The following is a 14495-nucleotide window of genomic DNA, read 5'->3' as shown; positions in this document are numbered from 1 at the left end:
CCCGTTTTCCCTGCCATGCTGCTCTTCCCAGCTTTCAGTTGCTTCTCCTTATGCAAGTTTCTAAGCTGTTTTGATTATGTTCTTTCACAGAGCTGCATTAATTTCCTGTTCACATTCAGATATGTACAACTATGTCACTGTCATTTTTAATATAATTCCTGAGAGGTGGTAATACCTATCCTTCTATTGCTAGGGAGTTTGTGTTACTCTCAGTGTGTGAGCACTATGATCAATAGGAGTTGCCTGTGTGAAACATGAAACTAATAAAGCTATCAATAATGTTGCTTAATTCCCACTTTATAGTGTGAACTGAATATCGCTATCCTATAAATGAAGAATTTCAGAGCAACCTCATTTAGCCAAATCATTGACTGAGGGACATAATTTGTTTGGTTTTAAATGAAAAATGTGTCAGTACAACAGATCTTACTAAGGAGAAATACTGTCCAACACTAAGTTCTTGTTTTGGATACTGCTAAGCTATCACTAATGCTGCAATTAACAATACATCGGGGGGTGGCGGGGGAATGAAAAGGAGAAGAGTTTTAACAGTTTTAAAGGTCATGGGCACCAAGCGTTTAAGAAAATCCAGTACCAAATGCTTTCTTGAGGCCACTGTCAGATGAGGTGATGTTGAGAGAGAAATATATTAATTGCTTCAGCTGAACAGCCTTCACAATAAGCCATTTATACATTACAAAACCACGTAAATTGCCAAAGAACACAGTGACCATTCACATAATTGAATTCTCTATAAAAGCAGTTTGGTAAATAGAGGCCATGCACTAGAGTTCTACACCATAATGTTAGGCAGTTGAGTAATACTTATATTTTTTCAGTGTTCTCGAGTCAGAGGAGCCATAACCCAGCTTCTCTGCTCATACGTGAAATGCTAAGAAAATAAGTGCTTGATGCCCAAACTCAATTTTTTTAAAAAACACTTTTATTAATAGTTTATTACTTGGTCCTTGAATTTTTTTTTTTTTTACTTTTTACATTCAGATTAATGCAATATGTGGTACAGCCAGGTGCACAGTGCTATAGTACGTACTATCTAGAATTGGACAGCTACAGCGTTTATCATCTTAAAATGTAATAGCTTTGTTGCAGTAAATATTGGCAACAAACAAGCCTAACAAGTTGAAGTTTCAGTGTGTGATTGAGTATGTCGGTCCGAATTAAGGCACATGGCAAAGCCTGTTCTGAGTGCATGTGTGTTTATATAACAAAAATATAGGCACAGAGCTAGATAAAATAACTGGCTTTTAATCCCAGTTCTCCTACAGACTCCCTGCATAACCATCGGCAAGCCATTTAACCTGGGTGCCTTCGTTTTCCTAAATGTAAAATGGGGACGGTAACCATCTTAGTGATGTGATTTTTTAAGATCTCCAGATGAAAAAGGACTAAATTAATGCAAACACATTATTTAAAGTACATTTTTATTCTTTTTTATGGTGTTTGTCATCAACTCTACTTTTAATATACTGCAGCATTTATTTTAGCATCAGTTGCATATTCCTGATCACTCACTATGTACATATATTTTTGTGTGCTTCTAAATTTGCCATTCAATTCTTTGGCATTTGATAACAGATTAAATTATTATTAAACATAAAGAGGAAAAGATAGTGTAACAGAAAAGGCGTAACTTACTATTTTACATGATTATTCTTTTTGGAGGGTATTCTTTAAGTGAGTTACTTCTTGTATTTGCAGTGATCCCATACCATATATTGATTGTTCCTAGCAAGAAACTTGGTGGCTCAATGTTCACTGCCAACCCTTGGATCTGTATCTCAGGAGAGTTGGGTGAAACAGGAGTCCTACAGATTCCCAGGAATATATTGGAGATGACATTTGAGGTTCGTATTATTGACACAAGGAAATATTTTGTTGGTAAAACATTCTTTGTTCAATTTAAATTCATATTTTTTGTAATGTTTCATCAGTGTTGTAGTCACAAATGTTATCTATGCCTGTACCCATCAAACTACACCTGTATTTAAGCAGTATGCAGAGAAGAATGATTGGTAAAATAAGCTTAAGTGAGGAGGGTGAGACTTCTGGCTTAATATTAATTTTGTCTAAGACTTTTACATCATCACCTCACCCTACATTGTGGCTTCTTTTTCATCTGTAGGGTAAGTTTTTTGGTGACTTGTCAGTTCTTTTTTTAGATTAGTTCTCTTTGTGTTTAGTGAGCAAACCTTATTTCCTCTAAATATCAAGGTACCTAATATCCTGTCTAATTTTAGTACCAAACATTTCTAAAATGTTGTGGAGGTTGCAGGTTCCCACGGTATTGTAAACGGGGGAGGAAAGCTTACCTTTTCCAGATCCTGCCACTAAGCAAAAGGAAAGAGCTTTAAGACAGACACATGAGTTTCTTGTTCTTTTTTTTCATGGTAGTCTCCACAGTGTATAGGTGTTAATAGTGCATTATTCTTTGATATTGTTATTTTTAGTGCAGTAGTACCTAGGCATCCCAACAGAGATTGCTGTACACTTGTAGTAAATGCTATACAAACACATATTAATTGACAGTCCCTGCCCAAAGATCTTATGGTCCAAATAGACAAGACAGAGGAGAACCAGAGGCATGAAGAGTTAAAGGGATTTGCCCAGGGTCACATAGCAGGTCAGTGGCAGAGCAGGGATTAGAACTCAGGTTTCCCAACTCCTCTCCCAGCACCCTCTCCCCCTGGACTACACTGCTTCAGCCAATGTCAATTTCTCTTTGTTTCAACATAACAGATAACTTGTTTAATTTGCAGTGCCAGAACCTGGGAAAACTCACCACAGTACAAATAGGACACGATAATTCAGGGCTGTACGCCAAGTGGCTAGTGGAATATGTTATGGTCAGAAACGAAATAACAGGGCATACTTACAAGTAAGTATCATCCTGGCATTTTAAATTGGGTAAGTAGAATTTTTGCAGGGAGTTAGCATAACAGACCTGTCTGTTCATCAGTGCTCCTCTTCTCAGACTGCATCTTCAGGTGCTGATGCCCAAGGGGTTGGAGGGTCACTGGATTTCTGGTATTGAGCAGGATTAAGATTTTTTGGAAAATAAACTGAGTTTCATTTACAGATGGTTCATATTTAGCCACCCAAACAAATAAACCAGGTGCAGACATAGAGGGAGGGGGGGTAAGCATCTCAAAAGGAAACTGCCTTGAGACCAAACAAATAGCCAGTTAGAACTTGCTGCTTATCAAGTACAGATAATGTGCACCAATACATGCACAGATCTGAAAAGCTCTATGAAATTATCAGAGGAACTCTGATTTTTGGGGATATGTCAGAATGAAAGTGGGTGAGGGCTGCGTGAGAAGGGTAAGAGGAGTTTGATAATTCTTACTGCAGATATGATGTATGTTGTTTGCAGTGTGATTTGGTGCCTATCTCTTGCTTGTATAAGCTATGACAGCCTTCTGTCAGTGAGAAGACAGCTGTAAATCCTTTCAGTTCACAATATCAGCTTGTTTGTCATGAAGCAAAGGGATAGGATTCTATTTTTGGATACTGGTTTGCTTTCCTAATTGAGCTTGTTCGATTTGAGCCAACTTGGCTTCCTGGTGTCTGGGCTACCAAATATCTGTATTTCAGTGGATTGGTCAGTGATTTGGAAACTGTGGCATACAGAGTTGTTTGTAGGTGTGAAAGTATTCATAGATGCTTCAAAGAAGCCATGTGACCATATAAGAGCTTAAATGTTTAACATGTCAGGTTAAATAAGCAATTGAGCAGCGAACCAATGTGCTAACTTCTTTTTGACTATCGCATACAAATTTAACAGAGGTGCTTCCAATGTTGGAAGTTAAAAGTATCACCTGATTGCTACCATGCTGATATGGGGGGAGGGGGAGAAGGGAGAAATCCTCCCAAACCAAATATCCTGTGTATGGAGCAGAAGACAGGAAGGCTGCTACTTGTTTTACTTTGTGTATCTGCATCATCTATTACCCTGTACAGCACAAATCTGGAATAAGACTATTTAACTTATGTTCCCTCTGCTGGCTAAAAGAGCCAAAAATAAATAGAATTGATTTGTTTGCCACTGTGTCAGTAAGAAAGTAAAATAATTTTTGAAGTCAGTCAGGATATCCAGAAGCCAGAATATTTGCAGTCCCCAATTCTAAGCCTTTATGTCTTTAGGTTTCCATGTGGGAGGTGGCTTGGAAAGGGGATGGATGACGGCAGTTTAGAGAGGATCCTGGTGGGAGAGTTACTAACTTCACATACCGAGGCAGATGAAAGGCAGTGCAGGACCCCACCACTGCAGCAGTCACCAAGTATGATCAGAAGATTTGTCACGATATCGCCAAATAACAAACCAAGTAAGTCATGAGGGACATGCTCCATTGTTTGAAATTATCTGTTGCCAGTAAAGGCCCCTCCCAAAAATATATCTATTGCATTATTTTTGTGCCTTCCGTGTCCTCTTCTGTTTGACTGTGCAGTGGAGGCGATGAGTGAGACACAATGTCTACACTTTAATTAGACACCTGTGGCTGACCCGTGACAGCTGACTCAGGGCTCGGGCTAAGTGGCTGTGTCCGTGTGGTGTAGACGCTTGGCTCTGGGACCTTCCCACCTCGCAGAGCCCTAGAGCCTGGGCTGCAGCTTGAGCTGGAACATCTACACTGCAGTTAAACAGCCCCTTAGCCAGAGTCAGCTGACACAGGCCAGCCATGGGTTTTTTATTGCAGTGTATACGTGCCCACAGAGATTTACCTTCAGCTCTCTCCTGGGTCTCCCATGGGTATAGACTGCAAATTATATCTGGTTACATGCAAAGGTTTTCTGTTAAAGGTGCTCTGGCTTGTCTTGTCATGTCATTCCTGGCAAACCTTTCTCTTCTCAAGCTCACCCCGAGTTGTAGCAATACTACCCCTGTAATACAACTTCGACAACTCCTATATTTGGTGCACGCACCCACCCATACAGCCCAAAATACATTTTTTTCTTTTGTTTCAAACCCTAATCTGAAAATCTGCATAACTAAGTGTAAAAGTGTGTCCATACTATTTTTGGATTGAAACATCACAGTCAGTTTAGGTCTACACCTTCAACTTTAAAAGAAAAAAGAAATTTAAACTTTATATGAGTGTGAAAAAGTACTGGCAATCCAGCACCACCAATCCAAGATACACCACAGATAATGACTGTGCTGGTTTCTCTCACCCTGCCCTAGAAGCCCTGGTCTGCAGATACCACCTCAAACCTTTATGAAGTAAATGAAAATGGTTTCTTATTTTTCACAGAGTTAAACACAGGTCAGATACAGGAAGCTATTGGTGAAGCAGTGAATGGCATTGTCAAACATTTCCACAAACCGGAAAAGGAGGTGAGAATTTCTTTTGCTAGCTACTCCTTTGTTATTTTTCTGATGCTTCTGAGTCTACAACCTGGAGTCTACAACACCTCCAAGTATATCACTTTTGCTGCTAACTGTACTACTGTATGTTCTTGGTCCATGGCCATCATCCTGGTAGCTGAACCCACAGTAAGGGCCAGATTCTGTCTAGGATTCATCTGTTTGGCTCTCAAGTGTCCTATATGTTTTTTTTAATGTGGTTGCATAAATCTTTTCATGTTTTAGTTATTCACTGTGAGACAAAAGCCAAGCATTTGATGAAGAGCCCCTATAAATGAGCCGTCAGTTGATTTATATTTTCTAAAACTGGGGGTGGCTTAATAGTTCTCACTTGTACAGTTTGGAGCATGCAGATAGGCATGTCAGCAGCACAGAATACTACACTTGTCTGACTCGTGCTTTAGCTGTTATGTCTTCCCATCCCCTTCCGTCTCCTAGAGATAAGAAATGTATGAGTATGTTCCCCCTTTCTTTGCATCCCCACTTACTATGGGAATTATTAGAAGGTAGCTGAGTATCTTAACATCCCTTTTGACCTCACTCTTCTCATAGAAAGCTGCATGTTGGGATATACTCAAGTGTGTTTTTCAGCTGTCTCTTTCATTTATCCTGTGATGGCCTTACAAGAGCAGCATGTGCTTTTGTGTCCATGAGACTTTTATTGTGATACTGAGAGCAGGGCATCTACTTCCTATATAGCTTGCTCTGAAGGAAGCAGCATGTTTGCTTACTGGTTGCACTATCGGTTATTCTATTATGCCGACCCCGGCATTCCTTGCTTTGACTGCCTACAGAACGGGAAGTGTTGGGCAACTGAGCTGCTTTGTCATGGTAAGACCCACAGCTCTGTTGCAGCGGTATCTCAGCCTGCCTGCAGCTTTGGGGCAGGACCACACCTGCCCATCACTGGCAGCAGGGGCATGCCCCAACCTGCTGAAGTTCCTCCATTTTTTTTCTCCACAAGGGTCAGTGACTCAGCCAGCCCGTCCTGCCTGCAGAGCTTTTCTGAGGGGAAATTCCAGTTTTTATTCCAAAACCTGTAGGCTATATTTCAGCTTAATAATGTGTCTAACTCCCAGCTGTGCCCCGGGGCTGTGTTTGATTTTTAAGGAGATTGTCCCTTTAGCTCTGCTTTCCGTTCTGAGGCATTTGCAGTGACAGGTGCCGCCAGGGAGTGAGCAAAGCCAGAGACAAAAGGAAGGGTCTGTGTCTCCTGCTCCCGCCTTAGCAAGTGTCTCACTGGGGAGCTCAACCAGCTCCATCTCACTGCCCCATCTGGGTGGGGTCACCTCATAATTTCCCCTCCCCTGCTGCTGCCCCTCCCCGTAGCAGGAGAGAAGACAAGAAGGATTGAAGAGGCTGTCTGTGCTGGACCAGATGCAGCCCAGGCCGGGCAGGGTTATCTCAGCACCCCCCTTCCCCTGGCAGGAAAGGAGCCAAGCAGGACCAGAAAACAACTGGTTCTGAGGCAGGCACCCTTCCTCCCCCATCTCCACGAGGGAAGTGAAGTCAAGGACAGCGTGCCAGGTGGAAGATCACATCTAAATTCCTGTAGCCTGCAGAGCTAAGCAGCCGCTGCTTCCCCACGGGTCAGAGGTGCAAGGCACTGGATGCAGCTTGGATGCAGCCAGTGCCAAAGAGTGCTGTGAGAGACTTTTAGGCCCAGCCTTGTCCTGCTGCTGCCACCTCTATAACAGTCCTTCTTTGCACCCACCCAGGATCCCTACTCACAATCCAGGCCGAGACCTCCCGGGGAAGTACAGGCCAAAATGCCCCATGTGAATCCCATGCAGTAGAGAGAGGGGCTTCCTCACTATACAGGTCCTTCACAGGCAGTCAAGTCCAGGCCAGCTTGGTCACAGCCCCCTCCTTTGGGTATGAAAACTCCGCTGGCATCAAACCAACAAAAAATAAACAAATCTGAACTGTCATCTGACACCCTAATAGCCCGTGCACACATTCACAACCAATACTAACGTGGGTGGACAGTATTGCAGGTATAATCCCTTTCAACTAGAAATCACATGGCCTAAGAGCTTTTTCCTGAAAAGCATGGGATTCACACGTGTTTCATGCATAAATATATCGGGCTTTGATCTTTGGGATCATATACTCAGACAGTTCAGTCCCAAGCTAGTTTAGTGATAAAATGGGAAACTTTATGGAAAACTGGAGCTATTCAGAGGCATTGGAGAAGTGAATCCTGATTCATTCCAGGCACTATAGAGAGGAATAGAAGTCCTATGGAAAGATGAACTTCTTCAAGAAATACAAAAGGAGAAAATACTTCTTTGCAAGTGGTAGCTAGAGCAAGTGCAAGATCATTATCTGTCATCTGTTGCCTCAGGGCTATCTGCATGTCTCCCAGACAGCTCTGTCTGGAGTTGAACCCTTGGTTGGTGTCAAGATCTCAGTTCGGAAGCAAAAAGGCTTCTAACAGCTTTGAGCAAATGAGATCACTGAACATTGTCCAGAGAAGGTATCTTCTGGAGCTGTGCAAGAATTTCAAGAACAGCTTTGTCCCAATCCCAGTGTCGGCAACCCATGGAAAGGCCCCTGTGTGAATGAAATCACCCAGGATCTACTTCAGCTCAGAGCATTGCAGCCTGCTCCCCATGCTATTTCTAGCCTGAGACAAGCAGAGCATGGCTTTAATCATTACCGTTGGTCTTACATGTGCTCTCAGGGTTTCTGTCCAGGACCAAGGCAGCAATAATTTTGGCTTTAGATAAGAAAATTCACTTATTTTCCCAGACAATTTTTCTGACCAAGGTCCTGTACGGAGAGAAAGCTGAAGCAAAAAGACCAAGCGGTACAGGTACCAGAAAGAGCGAGCGCAGCATTCACCAACTGGAATACTGTGATTCAATTGACATCTCAGAGCACTGCTCCTCCATGCTTAACAGACTTGTTCTGGTCAGGACAGTCAATCTGTCTGATAAGGCTTTTATAACAACTGGGAAGAATGTGATCAGCCCCATCCCAGACTGAAATTCTCCTGTCCTGGATGAAACAAAGTTTCCAATCTCTATGTGCATTGCCCACCAACGGGGGAGGTGAATATCTAAAGTTATGTGGCAGAAGTTGGATTAGAAAAGTGTTTACTGCACCCAGAAATATGTCATCCTAAATCAGTTTGGTGGACTTGTGATTGACTTCTTTGTATCTTGAAACAGTAAATAAAGTGCCTCATGGCCTCCCTGGGTCAAGACCCATGATACGAGGTGGTGAATGACGTCTTGTAAAGCTGGGCAAGATCCCATCTGTGTCTTTGCTCCGTTTCCACTGCTTCCCAGGCCAATACAAAAGATAGCAATGAAAGAGTGGCAGTGATACTGTATTTTCTTCCTGGCTGAAGAGACCATGACTCTTAGGCTTGATTTAATCTAGCACTGGATCTTCAGGTGTCTCTGTCTCACTGAAGAATTCTGCTATTGCAAAGCCAATCCTACATCTGGGTCTAGACCAATTTAAAGTCAATACTTGGATGAAATGATTATTGCTCTCATAGACCCCAAAAGTGAAATCAACAAATAGAATTAATTTTTCTGGCTGGTTTAAAGTCTGTAGTTCAACTACAAAGTTAAACCAGTAAAGCATAGCCTTGAATTCCCCCAGGGAGGCTTTTGTTAGGTGTGGTAATTTCCAAGCAAAAGGTCAAATGTCTGTAGTACAACATTTTCGGCAGGTTCAAGAAAAAGAAAGTTTTGTACAAATCCCTACATTAAATGCTTTCTTAGTGCATCAATCTTACTTCAACCCTGCAGGGTCAGAGAGAGTGACCTCGGAACCTCATTCTGCTCCTTGCAGCACTATCTAGATTGAATCCCTGCTGGAGGTGGTGTACTTCCTGGTCATTAGAATAGTCTATTGATGGCTGCTGTCCCCAATCAGATTAGATTTTTTTTTTAAATTTGAAATTGTGAGCTTTTCTGAGACCAGTATTGCACTTACAATTCAGACAGTCCTCACCACTGTGATAGCATTAATTCCCTAAGTAAATTCAAGAAATATTCTGCCTTTGGTTAAGCATCTAAGTCTATTCCTTAGGAGCACTGACAATCTAAGAGCAGTAGCTATGTCTCCTGTATTAAGATTTGCTAGCTGGCCATTTGTCCACCAAATTCTTCATATTGATCATCCAATCTTGGCCAATTTAATTTCCTTTCTTTTTGCAGAAGTCGTCTCAACACCTTAGTGCCCAAGGGCAGATGCAGGAGATAATTTATGTATAACCTACCTCGTTTTGGGTGTCCATATTTAAACAGTATCCTGCTTCCCACACTGCAAGCATGCTGCTATGCAAATCCCATTGTAATGGGTCTGTGGACCATTTCACACAGAAGAATAGGAAAATTTATTTGTGCTTGCCTGGAAATTTCCTTCCTTTGAAAAGTAAGATCCACAGATCCACCCACCCTGGAGACAAATGGTTCATCCAGAATAGAGATGGAAAATTGGTATCCAAAGATTTGAGTTTGTTGTCATTAGATAGACCTTGATCTGCAGTTGGAGGAGAAATTGTGCTTTTTACTCAAACTATATTTAACACAATCTGTAATGTAGGAAAGTAGATTTGAATTATCCTGGCTGTGGAAGTTATCTCAACTAGTGAGCTTCAGGAGACAAGGCATACCACTGCTGCCAGTGACTGACCACTCTGGTTTGGCTTCCAGTGTGCAAGCAAGCTGGGCTACTCATTGAAATGAAGAAAGAAAATTCTCATATTAGCACAGATAGCTTTTGTTATATAGGGGTCACTAACAGCTCCCACTATAATAAAGAATTGGATTTTCACAGCCTAAACGTTATAGGCCCTGGCCACCCTGAAGACTTCCTTCTTGAGCCTCATTTTGATGGGTGTCAATGTGACGGTGTTAGAAGTCAGCAGGAGCTACTGGATTCTCATGACGTTTGGAAATCAAACTACATTTTTTGGTGCCTATGTATGGGTCTAGGAGCCTAACTTTAGGCACCCATTTTCAAAAATGTTGGCCATAATAACACACATCATTTACTTTTCTATATAGAAACTGGAAAACTAAAAAGAGAATGTTTTTGTTTGTTTCCATATGTCCTTGGCAGAGAGGTAGTCTCACTCTGTTGCTGTGTGGAGAAAGTGGACTCGTTTCAGCTCTTGAACAGGTGTTTCAGCATGGATTTAAATCACCCAGGCTCTTCAAAAATGTCTTTATTTGGGACTTTCTAGGTAAGTGTGAGGAAACCATACAGCCAGTGTGTTGCTGTAAAGTACATATATCTGCCTTCTGTAGTGTCATCACCACTTTTGTATGCCAGATTCTCAGCTGGTGTGAATCGCGTACTTCCATTAAATTCACTGGCGCTCTGCCGATTTATACCAGCTAAGGAGCTGATGCAATGCAGTAAGTGTTACATTCTCTTTTCACTTTCAGGGAAGAAGAATCTGTGTTCTATGGATATTAACACTGGCATTCTCATATATCAAATGTATTGCACTTCAATATTCTGGGGGGTAGGGCGGAGGTGGCAGCATTAAGCATTTTGAATATTTCTTAACAAAATGGTGTTAGAATGAGTAGGTAATGAGGAGGAGGAGTTTAATGTAGTTGGAAGCTTGGGTCTGGTAGCCGTATGTTATTTTTAATAGAGCAGTGTGAAAGATATAATGCAAAGCAAAGTTCTGCTGAGCCTTCTTAATACAAACACTAGAAACTACACACGATATCTATACTCTCAAATTTGTAGTCTTTTAAAAAGTGAGTCACTTAAATAGCACTTCATAGTTCTGTTGAGGTATTTACATAGCCCTCATCACCAAACTATCTGATTGCCTCACAGTCTTTAATAGATGTTAATCTTCTCTCCACTCCTATGAGGTAGGAAAGTATTATCCCCATTTTACAGATGGGGAACTGAGGCCTAGGGTAGAATAAATAATTTATCCAAAATCACACAGGAGGCCTGTGGCTGAAATGGAAATTGAACCCAGGTATCTTGAGTCCTAATCCAGTGCCCCATCTACGAGACCATTCTTATACCTACTTACATAGAGGCTGTCAGCTGAGGGTCTTAAATTGCTTTACAAATGTTCATGTAATTTCAGCACACACATTTGTTGTAGCTGTTATACTGAAGTATATTGAAGTTAAATTTACTGTCTCTCAGCAATAGAACCCAGTAGGGCTGCCTCCCTGATCTCCATTCTCACCACTATTGCATAGCATATTTATGGCTATTGGCATTTTCATTGATCAAACTCCACCATCACCTATCTTTCCCTTTCTTTCAAGAAAAAGCACAAACCTATTATGAGACCCTTGATCAGAACGAGATAGTCCCAGAGGAGAACTGGCAGACTAGAGCCAGGAGTTTTTGTCGCTTTGTCACTGCTATCAACAACACTCCTAGAAACATTGGGAAGGATGGCAAGTTTCAGATGCTGGTGTGCCTTGGAGCCAGGTATAGGGGAACATTTTGAATCATATACATAAGGTTTGAAGGGGATGAGATGAGGTCACAAGGCTGCTTGTGCTGTGAAGATGGACTAATGTTTTGCAAAGTTCTTTGAGATTTTCAGATAGAAGGTGGTGTTTAATAAAACTGGACACTCACATACAACAGAATCTCAATTAGCCTCAAATCTCAGGAGCACCCAAAATTGGAAAGATCTGAGATTTTGGAAAATTGGTACAATGTGAAAAACCAAAACAATGAGCAGCAAGCCAGGAGAACAGGGTTGGAGCTCGGTTGGCTCTGCCTAAGCGTAGTGGACTGCCTAGCAGAGGACTGCTCCCCTTTCCTACACAGCCAACCAGGAGAGTGGGCATGCGGGGGTGTGTTGGGGGAAGCTGAGATTGAACAGCCAGTTAGGGCTCCTTGATCATCTGCCTCAGCTCAGGTGAGAACAGCAACTCCCTCTCCTCTTCCCACTGGAACCATTGTGGGGAGGGAGGTGTAGGATCCAGCCCTATGCCAACTTGGGAATCCCCAGCAGCTGACTTGTGAGTGGGTTCTGCTTCCTTGCACTGTCTGTGTGGTGCAAAGGAGGAGCTGCTGAGAGAATCTATCCATAAGTATTGTGGCTTCTTACCCTTGAAATAATGTGCTTGACCTTCGGGCTGAGAAGGTTGGACACTTCTGCCCTAGATTATAGTTCTCTCTACTTATAAAGTTGTCATGTATCACTACAGTATTATTCCTCCTTCCCCAGTTTATCTGGAGAAAGTGGTACATTTCTTTAAAAGATTGAAAATATAATTTCATTAAAAGTGAGTTGTTAACTTGGTTTTTGTTTTTGTTTTCAAATTCTGAAATGTGACTTTCTCAGAGACCACCTCTTACACCATTGGATCGCCTTGCTTGCAGACTGTCCAATCACAGCACAGATGTACGAGGATATAGCATTGATTAAGGATCATACCCTTGTTAATTCCTTGATTCGAGTGTTGCAGACCTTGCAGGAGTTCAACATTACACTGGAGGCTTCCCTCGTCAAAGGAATAGACATCTGATGTGTCTCACCGCAGACACTAAAAAAAAGCAACAAGGAACAAATCTTAGTATGCAAAGGTTCTTTCTGCTAATACGTTGTATTGTGAACTTGTTCATGGCCACAAAACACAACTTTGACTTTTCTTGAAGGAATCTCAAAAAATAGTGCAGAAAAATGGACAGAAGCTGTAAACTCAATGTTAAAAGGGAAAAAAAGGAGGATTTTTGGTATAAATCTATTTTAGAGTTTATTTGCTGATTTGCTTTTTACACACTTTCATGTGAAAGAGAGAGAGATGACTATTTGTGCAGCTTATTTTAAAGCTGCAGTATTTCCTTGCCATAGATAACGTGCAGTGAGCCTTTCAGCATTCTCTGAATTTGTCTTCAGATTTGCTGTATGTTGTAAGCCCTAATGTACACCCTCCATTTCTGCTAAGAAGGTCATTCTAGAGTTTTTAAACTAATATTTTGTATATTAACATTATTACCAATGTTTGATTTTTCTTTAAATTGGGTCACTGCTGTGCTGCAAGGGAAACGACAAATTCTGGTGTGAGCTTTTTTTAATAGCCTCAGAGCACTGATTTGTCAGCAAATCACTTTTCTTTATTTTTGTTGTCAGTATTACTTTTAGTGGGTTCCAGGAGACAGAACCATGCAAATGGACAGAGATGAAAGTAATATTTTTCATATTGGTACATAATTGCACAGAAGAAATTGTAAGTGTGTTGTATTTTTAACTGATATTTTTATTTATTTAACCTATCGTGTTTTTGTAAGATTTTGTTTTTTAAAAAACCGTATACAGTATAACTGGCTATATTATGTTTGCAATTCAAAATTCACAGTTCAGTCCACTTAAATAAAAAGCCTGGATAAGAGTGTATCTGCTAGCAAAAATGGTTGTGTGCACCAGCCTTTCAAATTAGAATTTATCTTGGTGTGGAACACCCTTAAATTGTTAACAGCTAAAGAAATAATTCCTAACCCCATGTGCTTTGATTTATATTCTAATGCAAAGGGGACAGTAGCTAAGTAGAGGTCAGTGCCACGGTGAAGTAATGATGCCACTCATAAACCTAATTCCATGTTTCTATTTCAAATAACTTTCTGTGGTGATCTCACCTGACAAGCATAGACTGCACATAGGATTTACTGTTGCAATACCAAGCTCTCTTATGTGCTAACTTTGCAAGCTGCTGGATTCTGGGATGCTTGTGTATTTTAAGTAAAAAGGCTTTAGCCCACATTCATAAATTATAACTTTCAGACTGCTTGGATTTTGTTGAAATACAGATCTTGGGATTTGGTGAGTGCATAGAGGCAGCTCTGTTCTTTTTAATTCTCTGATAAAATCCCTTTGAAATGCAGACCTGATTTGAGAGAGAAACCTGGTCAGCATAATGAATTGCTGTTCAGTACTTCTGGGCTCTGTAATTAAGTGGTCTCCACTGTATGAACTTCCCGGCAATATCTCCCTTACTATAAAGAACAGAAGGTTGTTCTTGGTTGTCAATCCGTTGAATATTGTGGCACCTTTTCGTTATTCTCTTCATTTTAGTGACATCTTGTGATAGCTTTATTTGCGTAATTTAAAGGTATAGCACATGTATTAAATTTTTGACTATTTTTA

General features: G+C 41.1%; 1 protein-coding gene across 6 annotated transcripts in view; it reads left to right on the top strand.

Moving 5' to 3' along the window:
- The window catches only part of DENND5A (DENN domain containing 5A), a 117326-nt gene extending 102831 nt beyond the window's left edge, over positions 1–14495 (top strand). For all 6 annotated transcript variants that reach the window (XM_073347532.2, XM_073347529.2, XM_073347531.2 and 3 more), the window contains 7 exons: positions 1720–1865; positions 2778–2896; positions 4165–4346; positions 5274–5356; positions 10472–10595; positions 11659–11827; positions 12696–14495. In XM_073347532.2, the coding sequence (XP_073203633.1) occupies positions 1720–1865; positions 2778–2896; positions 4165–4346; positions 5274–5356; positions 10472–10595; positions 11659–11827; positions 12696–12879 (1007 nt within the window). In that variant the 3' untranslated portion in view covers positions 12880–14495. The remainder of the gene's footprint in view (positions 1–1719; positions 1866–2777; positions 2897–4164; positions 4347–5273; positions 5357–10471; positions 10596–11658; positions 11828–12695) is intronic.

This window comes from Lepidochelys kempii, chromosome 6 (assembly GCF_965140285.1).
Source record: "Lepidochelys kempii isolate rLepKem1 chromosome 6, rLepKem1.hap1, whole genome shotgun sequence".
In the NCBI taxonomy this organism is placed as follows: Eukaryota; Metazoa; Chordata; order Testudines; family Cheloniidae; genus Lepidochelys; species Lepidochelys kempii.
This window is presented reverse-complemented; position numbering and strand designations above follow the sequence as displayed.